Source organism: Cryptomeria japonica, chromosome 5, assembly GCF_030272615.1.
Source record: "Cryptomeria japonica chromosome 5, Sugi_1.0, whole genome shotgun sequence".
NCBI lineage: Eukaryota > Viridiplantae > Streptophyta > Pinopsida > Cupressales > Cupressaceae > Cryptomeria > Cryptomeria japonica.
Genome location: NC_081409.1, coordinates 418227632 through 418238861, shown reverse-complemented (window position 1 = coordinate 418238861; position 11230 = coordinate 418227632). Strand labels below are relative to the sequence as shown.

At 36.3% G+C, this 11230-nt stretch overlaps 1 protein-coding gene across 1 annotated transcript in view; it reads left to right on the top strand.

Annotated features, from left to right (window-relative positions):
* The first annotated feature begins 834 nt into the window (after positions 1-834).
* The window catches only part of LOC131028173 (26S proteasome regulatory subunit RPN13), a 28527-nt gene continuing 18131 nt past the window's right edge, over positions 835-11230 (top strand). Inside the window, exons 1-9 of the mRNA XM_057958408.2 lie at positions 835-1094; positions 1304-1435; positions 1656-1707; positions 4649-4741; positions 5015-5074; positions 5231-5269; positions 5358-5432; positions 5523-5589; positions 5677-5761. Coding sequence (XP_057814391.1) covers positions 1666-1707; positions 4649-4741; positions 5015-5074; positions 5231-5269; positions 5358-5432; positions 5523-5589; positions 5677-5761 — 461 coding nt within the window. The 5' untranslated portion in view covers positions 835-1094; positions 1304-1435; positions 1656-1665. The remainder of the gene's footprint in view (positions 1095-1303; positions 1436-1655; positions 1708-4648; positions 4742-5014; positions 5075-5230; positions 5270-5357; positions 5433-5522; positions 5590-5676; positions 5762-11230) is intronic.

The following is an 11230-nucleotide window of genomic DNA, read 5'->3' as shown; positions in this document are numbered from 1 at the left end:
TGTGTGATTGGCTAGATAAGACAGATTGCAAAGCTAAAGATGGTCTTATTTATTTATTTTTCCCATTAAGAACTCCACTCTTTGTATGGATGGAAAAGTTGCATAGATAACCATTACAGATGTTTTTAATGTAGATTTGTGTATTATTTTGTTAGCCTTCATGTCTTAGGTTCATGAACTTTGTTCCAAAGGTGAAGTAATTACTATTGTCTACAAAAATGAAAGTAGATCACCTAATCTATGTCTCTTAGCTCTTGTAAAGTTATAACATTCTAAAAAACTGAGTAGGTCAATTCATATATCTCTCTTTATTACATAAAATGAAATGCACAAGTCACAACTAATTTCTATTATTCATGGCATGTTGAACTAACAATAAATCACAAAGTCTATCACTTATAATATCCCTTACATTCTCATTACAAAAACATGCATGCATGCAAAACGATATGTAGTAATCATATAGAATGCAAGAAAAAGACTTTCTGAAAAAAAAACATAGAAATCCAAATAATTCATTTCAGTATTTATTAATAATATTCATCTCAATATATAACACCAATAATAAAAATTAGTTAAATTGAATAAAACAAATATTAAAAATTAGTTGAATTGAATAAAACAAAACAACCTTTAGTATAGTAGGATTTCAAATAATTTATTTATACATTATCAAAACAAAATATACCTACCATAAACCTTTAAATCCAACTCTAATATAAATTTAAAAGTCCATTTTAAATTGATTTATCAATACTCATGTCCAAAATTAATTGTTTTGTTTTTGTCTCCCAACAAAAACATTATATATTCATTTAAGTTCATGTAAATTCACACTGGTAATTAATGGTGGTTCCATCTCCCCTGGCCCAGATGTAAAAACAATTTCATCAATATAACAGGAGAGGATAACCCTAGTTTTAAACGTATGTATAAATTGTCATTTTTTTTTTCCTCTCAGAAACAGTTTTTTTTCCAAAATATTTCGGGTTCTTCCCTCTCGCCGCTTGTCGGGGTTTTGTGGAGGGTATCCGGTGATGCGATTTAAGATATTCATAGCTTAGAGGATTCGATCCCGCGACTGACGATTCCTGGTATTTTTTACATCCCTATCATTCAGACCTAGATTATCATTATCCTTCAACTTCGAAACAAATATATTGCATATAGCAGACTATTCTGTTGGTGTAAGACGGTTGGAGTCAATCGTACTCTTGGTTCAGTTATTTATTCCTGTTGCATTAAAAAAATATAGATTTTTACTTTGTGCTGGCAGCAATTCTGTGAGTTTTTTTTCTTGCAGGGAACAAATCTCTGTCTTTATTCGTTCATTTTGCCCCTGGAATGATATACAATCAACCTGAGGATTGCTTTTGTATCGATATAATCTTCGGATGCTTATTTAGAAGCCCTCAAAACTCAAAGTTTTGGTCAAGTGAGTTTTCTTCGTGCATAAGTGTTTGAATATTTTACACTAATTTTTAATTGAAGTTTTGTAGTTTATGGCCTGATACGATCTAAAGCGTGAAGTGTGTGCGGATGCCTGAAATGCAACGCTCTGCGAACATTGAAAAATTGCAAAAAATGGGATTTTGTTTCGAAGCTTCAAATAACTCTTTAGCATCTAATGCCTCGACTTTTTTGTTCGTCTGTAGGTTTGGTGGGATGGCTGCATCCTCGGCTGTAGAATTGCCTTTACCTCTGCAGGTTTTTGTTCATTCATTCCCTTTTTGAGAACTTAGCTTTTATTTGTTTCAATGGATAGGGTTGCTTTCTGCAAAGGAAGTGTCGGATGGTTTTTCAATAAAATCGTTCTTTTGATTTATCTGTTGTTCATTCCTGAATATCTTTGGCTTGTCGTGTATTTAAGTTGATCATGTGCTGGCTGCGGATGAGATATGTGACAATAATTATGCATGACTACAGTAGTATTAAACAATCTTAATCCTTCTAGCAGTTTTCACTAAACTATCGTTAAATCTAAGTGGTAATACAGATGAATGGAAGCGGTTCCTAGTTCATACCATATACCGATTGAACTCGATTATTTTAAATTTTTATAAATCGTGCATTGGATATTATATATAATATACTTATTATATGAATAAATTATAAGGGTATAGCTATATCATAAATCAAAAAGTTATCACAAGATGTGGAATATGGATAGGTCGTTGCCCTATACTGGTGTTTTCCATGGTGATCATAGATATTGCAAAGACATTAGGTTATAACTTATTTTTTGTATGGTGTTCACACAGACATTTTCAAGTGCTACCAGAAAGCTTGAGCTGTGATTTTCTTTCATGGTGCTCATTGCAAGAAGATTGCCAATAAACACTCCTAAAATTTATGCCTGGCATTTGTCCAATGTTGGCAGTGACAATTTCTTAAGCAAATCCCAAAAAGGTTTCTGTGCAGCTTCAAAACACAAAGAGAGGAAAATAAAAAAATTGGCACTCTCATCAGTTGTTAAACTAGCTACTCTGTTAAAAGAACATTAGAACTATTCCTTTGTTCCATTTCATCTCTGCTTGGTTTTGATTTAATTTTTGCCTATAACTGATACCTGCAACAAACAATTCCTATTAGAATATGAATTTCTTTGTAAACTCATTAAATCTTATTTTTTTCTTTGGCAAAAGCTGCAAGCTTCACTGTCATGAACCTCTCTTCTTGTGTTGTTTCAACATTACTTTTCATGTAACTATCAAATATAGCATAAATACTAAATGAAGAAAGCATATGTAACAAGAATATGATAGTCTGAAAACAAGTTTTTTTTTAATTGCAGTTTCTGTTATCTGCCTTTACAAACATGTTTTCAGTATATTATGAGCCATGTTACTGGCTTGGGTTCAGAAGGTTAGGGATATTTTATTCTTTTTCTGGGTTCGGTATATTCAGGTGTATAATATATGTATCTAATATTAAAAATATATGACAATAACTATAATCAGCACAAAATGTATGAAATTAAAGACAGAATTGAGAACACAGCTGATTATTGATAATTCAATGTCAATTATCAAATTATAAATATTAATGATAAGTCAAAATGGTTTATGTCATAGTAGCATTACCTGGAGTCGGGATTGACTCAGCAAAGCAAAAGTATAAATGGAATTCAATTACTCAGGAAACAAAAAAAATGCTGAATATTCATAAAAGTAGTGAAAAAATGATTTTTTTGCTTTTTGAAACTAGATTGGGGTTTTGGGGGCAACATTCCCCAGCAGAATAACACCCTTGTGAGTTCCAGGGGCAGCGCTTTTGTCGTACTCCTTGATCTAGGGCAGGGTCAAGGGGCAGAGCCCCGGTCAGCAAGCTTAAATAAAGACCTTTGAGGCCATAGGGACCTTTAAGGTGTATGCCATACTTCATGGTTTCACTCCTTTCACCTAAGCTCCAAATTCCTTCAAAAATTATATGTGTTGAGGCCTTAGGAGCAGTAGTGAGAATTTAACAATCATGATTAATGGATTCCCAAAATATTTTGCTCAATTTTTCAGATGCATGTTCAAATCCTTGCAGTGCACCTGTGCTTAAACTGAGCAGCGACTAATTTTGCTATTTTGCTGAGTTCTGCTTCAGGCCACTTTATACTAGTGTAACTGCACATGGAAAATCAGTACAAATTGATAATCACCATCATCGTTAGGGTTAGCTTTTTTCTTTTATTTTTAAAATGCATGTTTTTTTGAACCTGATGGGTTCTCATTGGGTTCCCAGGGTTGGCTAGTGTCCATCCTGGGCCTGCACATTAGGCCAAGACTGAACCTATGCTGGAATCACAGCAGGATCAGAATCTGATTTGGACTTGTCTAGGGTTGCCCAAGATTCCTGGCAAACCTGGCTTCGGAGATTACAAGTATTATAGTAATATCAAATTCCTTTTTTGGCCGTCTTCAAAAAATGAAAGAAATGATATTGATTTATAAGTTAAATGCTGTGTGTCAGACGTACATTGGCTGAACCCTGGCCAAACCTAGGTCTGACTTGGACTGGGAATAGAATCTGGTCTGGACTAGTCTGGGTTTCGCCCAAGGTTTCTGGTGAACCTGGCTTCAGAGATTATGGGCATTATAATAAAATAGAAATCCGTTTTCCAACCTTTTTTAGAAAATGAAAGAAATGACAATGAGTGGAAAATTAAATGCTATGTGAAAACAGGATTGCTTCCAGGTAAGGCAAAATCAAATTACAATTTTATTGTAACTTGTGTCTTTACGTGGTACACTTTTGAGGGATTTTCTTTGGAATCATACTATCTACATGAGCATCGACTCTCTATTAAGATATTCTGCTGGGTATAATTAGTTCAAATGGTGAGGGTACATCACACTTTACTGAAGTGAAATGTGTTGCCTTTCTTGAGCTGCCCTTGAATATGTTGCCTAAAATTTGTAATACTTATAATGCATCCAAAGAATAGCATCAATCAAAATGATAGGAATAGGTTAATAGCATATTGAAGGGTCATTTTTTATGCTTCATACTTGGACTTAAAATTAATTTAAATTTGATGAGCTATGGGAATATTTTTCTTGAACATTATGTGAGAGCATCACATTGGAAGATGATTGAAACAGATTTTGCGTCGTGTCACCTCTGGTGGTTTAACTTACAAGCAATACATTTGTTACAGGAGGTTTTGATGGAGTTTAGGGCTGGTAAAATGATTTTGGAGGGGACAAGAGTTATGCCTGATACTCGCAAGGGACTTGTTCGTGTAGCTAAGGTTAGTCAAATCTTGCCAATTGATGATTTCATAGGTCTATTTGGACATCTTTAGATCCTTTTCGGGTGATATCCTGGAGACAACCAAATTCAGACCTTTGGAGGAGTTCTGCTGGCTTGCTTTTATGTGGCGAATTTTCCTATTTGATATCTAATTGCAATCATATATATAGTTTCCTAAAATCTTGGAATTGTTCCCCATTTGACACATTTTGTTCTTCCTTCCAACCATTTTTCTTGGCATTTATATTATTTCTTTTTTGTTCGTGAACAGGGAGACGAAGGTCTCTTACATTTCCAGTGGCTTAATCGAACAACTAATGTGGCAGAGTTAGTATCCTTTATGAAAAATAGTATTCATTTCTTATGCACATGGGTTGATGTTGGCATTATGTATGTGATGCCATTTTGCACCCCTCAATTGACTTTGATTTAATGGTTTCAAAGCATGAGTTTCTTGTAAGCTTGTTTCCTTCACAGAGTTTAACAGGACCAAATAATATTTCCTGATGAAGCTGTATTTGAAAAGGTATTTTTTTGTCTTCTCACTACATTTTTAATATCTTCTCTGGTTTAAGCATGGTGTATTTCTTATTTATGCCTTTGATTGATTGCAGGTTCAAGAGTCTTCTGGGCGTGTGTATATCTTAAAATTTAAGGATGATGACCGTAAATTTTTCTTTTGGATGCAGGTATAGTTAAATCCTTAGTGTATGAATTGTTAGTATGTTATCATAAACAGACAGTGATACTTCTTTCACATTTTGCCTATTTATTTCCAGGAACCAAAAGCTGATGGTGATTCCCATATATGTGATTCTGTTAACTACTTTATCAATCATCCAATAGGTATGTGTCCTTCAAGTAATATTTTGGTTACAATAGTTGCTCAAACGTGCGCCGCCATAGAATTTATTCGATCTTTCATGTGTGTAGAGGAAGTGGATGAAGGTGAAACTTCAACAGCTTTGCAAATGTCAGAAGCCTCAGATGGTGCAATTGGATTTGAAGTGTCTTCCAGGTAAATGTAAAATGTTATTTCATTTGTGCTATGGTCTAGCAGGTCACTTTATGATTGTAATGTCCTAGGGCTGCTGTATACTCAGGTCTAGGGTCCTTCCATATATATGAGTGTTAAACTTGGTAATTATCTCAAATAATAAAATGCCAACAGATTGAGCGCCATTCAACTCAATAAAAATAATGATTCAAGAACATTTCTGAAACATTACTGTCAAGTGACATTATATTGCAGCAAACAAAACAAATCAGATTTCACCTATCATTATAAATTGATACAGCTGTAGAATGGAACCTTTATGACTTGGATGCAATGCTACCAGACTGCACTGGATGCTGTAATTGATTAGGAAGTATGTTTAACTCCTAGTTTACCAGTTAAAAGTAAAACACAATTAGCCTGATACCACTGGAATGATCCACTGCCGCCCTAATTTTCTGATCCAGGTTTTGTGATTGGATATTTGTTATTCCAACACAATTAATAAAAACCATACACAAATCATGACAGCTTCTGCCTCTACTCCTATTTGATGGAATGAACAACTCAGATCAGATTTGGCTACCTGGCTCTCTTGCTGTCTAGGGTTAAAAACACCTGACATTGCCTCCAAATGTCCTCCACAAAGACCTGCTATAGGTCCGATATGCTGGCAACTGGGTCAAATTTCCTTTATCACTTCCAAAACTACCTAATTTCCTCCACAATGGATGGTGCTGGGGTTGGTATGCTAGTGGCAGGGTCAAGCTATTGGAATCACCTTCAAAACAGCCTCCAATCTTCCACAATAACGTGCACTGGGTCTGAAACTGCCTCCAAATATTCCTCAACAATGTGTGCTGGGTCTGAAACTGCCTCTAATCTTCCTCAAAAATGTATTTTGGATCTGAAACTGCGTCCAAATCCTCCACAACAATGTGCACTGGGTCTGAATTGGGCATTACCTTCCAGAATTTGAACGTGTATCTCTTATTGGTTAGCTTCCTGTTGACGTGTATTTTGTACACCATCATACACAGAATAAAATACCTAAAGGCATCTTATCCTCTCTTGAGAAAATAGTCTCTAACTGCTGAAGATTCGCGTAAAGGATCAGTTAGGTAGACTCCAAGGTTCTTTTAGTGGGGTCTCCACGTGTGGACAAGCTCCAGTGGTATGATGTGATTTGCTGGAATCACAAGGGGACTTACATTGAACTTCCGATCTGCTTTGCTGGACACAGGCTCTTACTAACTTAGATTAAAAAATGGAAAAAGGATAAGGGCGAAGAGAGGATCTAATCCTAATACTAAGAATGTAGGAGCAATGATTTGATTTTTTTGATGAAACTCTAACTAGGTCTTGTTTTGACATCAATGGAACATCTACACAAGACTAGTGCGATCTTCTATGGGAAGCTTTATGATGTTCAAATCATCACCGCAGGCATAGATACCATCCAAGTTGATGCATATCAATGAAGAGGCGACAAATTGAAATTGAGCTTAGGCTGAACGATTCCAGTTGACTACGCAAGGCAAGTCTGCAATCAACAAACTGCTAGTAGTATGGATGTACGAATTCCACCATCAATCAATCACACTTCCTCCATTCATCTAATTATCTACCATCTAAGATTGAAGACTTCAACAAGAAACCATGCAAATTGCAAGAAAACGACATATTTCACCATTACTTCAATGAAAATGGAGTTTGTTTACAATCAATGGCAACAATTTCTTGCCTTGTCCTCCTATTCTACTCTAATTGCTATTCTATCAACTATATTCTAACTCTTCCAACTATTTACAACTCTCTCTAATTCTATCTAAAATCCCTTTTTTTTTACCAAATGAAATGCCTGGGCTTATATAGTGCCCACAATACAATTTGATGGCTTAGATCAATTCAAGATCAATGGCCAAGATTTTACAATGAAAAACCCTAATTAGGGTTTGTTACAACCATTACATAACATTTAATGCTTGACCAATGATAAAATTGTATTGCTTGGACACATGTCCCTTCTAGAAAAATCGACCAATGGATAGCCGGGGTAGGTACATCGAAGTTCGTGCCACCTTCCATGAGTTAAGTACATTGAATCTGGACATGCTGAGGTGGACTTCACTGACTGGAGGAGTGATGACTGGGATGCCACCTCATCTGACACTTGAAGCTTGCTAGATATTCATCTTGATATCGTTGAGAAACTTGCTTTAATTAATTCCTCTGGATCTATTTTGCTTCTTCAACGAGCCCTTGTTCTAACTCCTTGCGTCCTTGATGTACAGGAAGATGATGTACCTCGCCTTGGAACGCTGGATTGGAAGAGGTCGCCCTTGTCTTGGCTTGATCGTCCTGGCGAAGACCGTCCTGGCGAAGACCGTCCTTGATCCGGCTTGATTTTCCTTGAAGAGACCTCCATTTGATGCCTACACAACATTTCAAAATTAGTAACATGATTTTGCAATACATAACATAAATTAGAGAGCAAATTTTAGGAAACTTAATGATAAGTCCTTTATTAATCATTTCCTAAAAACAACTGAGCTAAGGCAAAACAAAATTTCAAAATCCAAAATTAAGGAAATGACGATCAACGTTCGAAATTAAAACAATAAATCCATATCGTCATACCTCTTTGAGAGCTTAACTCTAGAATGCAAAATAAAGGAATTCGCCTAGGCAAAATTTGAAATTCGATAGTCTTGATGTGATCTTCAAAAGAACGTTCCTCTTATCAACTTCGCCACCCTTCAAGTCTTGGACGTGATCTCCTCTTCAAGTTAGCAATTTCGCCATCTTTGATATGTCCTTGACGTGATCTCCAATGCCTTGGACAAGTTCGCATTTCTTTGGATAGTACTAACGCCTTCCTTTGGATATAAATTCGCACCTCCTTGAACACAACTTCGCACTTCTCCCTTTGTCTTCCTTAAATCGCACTTGAGATGATAAAAATGATAATGTGAAAATAAAAATCTTTCACCTCCCTTATATAAGCGCCTCTCATCATTCACCCTAAGGCCGACTTTTGTGAAATAAAGCAATTTTAAACGATTTTTAATTAAATAATAAAGGCCGACCTTGACAAAATAAACCCAAGCGCTCCCTTTTGATTTTTATTAAATTAATAATTAATTATTAAATGCCTTTATTTTTAATTAATAAATTTCGATTTTTTACAAAGGCAAAAAATAATTAATAAATACATACCATGCGCTATTTAAATGCTTTTAATTAAATATCGATTTTTTTCTAGCATTTAAATAAATTTAAAAAATGTTTGTTTAGCGCCCAAAAATGAAAAAGTGGGAAGATACGTACCTCATCGCCCTGGTCCCTGACTGAGGGACAGGAGCGATTTTGCTCTTGTGGGCCTCATTTCACTTCATCACCTTCGAAAATTATATTCAACGGATTCGCAATGCCTCCTTTCATTCATTCATGCCTTGAGATCGGTTGAAATTTGGCGAGAAAATCATCTACAACAAAAATCGCTCTGGTCCCTTCCTGAGGGACAGGAGCGAACTTAAGCATTTTGGTCCTTTGTTGACGTTTGATAATCTTCAATTTGTCTTCAACGGGTTCGATTGACCTCCTTTCTTGCCTTCGAACATAAAATTTGCTTGATCTTTGCCCAGATCGTACCTTATGAAGAACTTCGCTCTGGTCCTTCAGTGAGGGACAGGAGCGAATTTGACCCTCTAGGCAAAACTTCATCATTTCATTGTTTTTTGATCAAGTCTGGATGTTCTATCATGCTCATTTCGTCCTTCACCATGCCTTTGATGTCTCGATTCGTCCAAACAAGGTCAGGAATGGCTCAACTAAGCATTTTCGCTCTGGTCCCTTGGTGAGGGACACGAGCGATTCGCCTTGGTCCCTTGGAGAGGGACACGAGCGCATTTCGCTCTGGACCCTTGGAGAAGGACACGAGCGAAATTTGACTTTTCGCACTCTCAATCAGGACAATTTTAATGGAATATAACATTTAAGTATAAGTGACATTTCCTTCTATGTTTCTTCTTTCTTATACTTTAAGTTATATTCCATATATACTTTCAGGATGTTTGAGAGTGGTTTCAGACCTCCAGGAGTTATATTGCAAAATCTAGTTTTTGGAGGTTTTTTCAGTTTCCAGACTTAGCCAAATTTCAGGATCAGGGCCTCACTCAAGCCGGACTTGCCACCCTATTGATTTCCCCGACAGCACTTCAAGTTATATTCATTTGATAAAATGTACCTCTTTGGACCTTCTCACATCGTCAAGACGTTAAAATCTTGCAAGGACAAAGCAAAATTGGATTTGTAGCTCCGGTCCTTCACTGAGGGACAGGAGCGATTTAGGCAATTAGCACTGTTATGGACGTCCCAAAAATCTTCAATTTATATTCAACGCATTTATCTCATGTTTTTCCTTGTTTTTGAACGTAAACTTGCCTTGACCTTTGTCTGGATTTTGCAAAATGAAGGAAATCGCTCTGGTCCCTGGGAGAGGGACGAGAGCTACAAGGTACCTCGCCCTGGTCCCTTGGAGAGGGACAGGAGCGATATGGTCAATATAGGTCATTCTCCTTCGTTTTTGCATATCAAATTATATTCATTTGGCAAAGTATCTTCCTTCGGACGTCCTCAAATCATTAATCTTTCAAAATCTTGCAAGGACAAGACGAAATTTGAATTGTAGCTCCGGTCCTTCACTGAGGGACAGGAGCGATTTTCCTCCTGGAGGCATTTCTGTGCTCATGAAAATCTTCAATTTATATTCAATGGAAAGATCTCGCCGTTCTCCATCACTTCAAACGTAAAATTTGTCTGGACTCTGCAAGAATGATGAGATATTTGAGATTGAGCTCCTGTCCTTCACTGAGGGACAGGAGCGATTTTGCTCCTACAGGCCAAAATATCATGATTTTACACATTTTATCACTTCACAAGGCGAAAACAAATCATTTGAAATGCCTAGGATCAAAATTCAAAAAAGTCAAAATTTGGTCAAAAATATTCAATTGGACAAAAATTCACATTTCATCTTCAACACTTAGACAAATTTAAGCTCTGCATCAACATTCCAATTGAAAATTAGACCATTCTGGCGAATTCATTTCATTCAAAATTTGCATTCTAGAAAAGGAAACTCAAAAGCCCTAAAAAACGACTGGATTTTGGTCCGAAAAGACGGTAATTAGAACCCTAAGGCTTGACCCTAAATCCAGACAACTAACAAACTAACAAAACCCTAGAAAAAGCAAAGCGAAAACGAACAAAATGAGCAAAAAAACATGGGTCCCCATTTGCAATGGGGCGATGTGTGAAAACGTCACAACACTTCCCTGTACCCATCATCCATAAATGACTTCCAGTGAAGAAAGCTACTTGCATAAACAACATCATGGGTCTTATTAGCTTCTCTATACCTATCATCCATAAACATCTGCTGAAGAAAGTCATGCATGCATGGATGCATCAATAGTAGTGATTCAC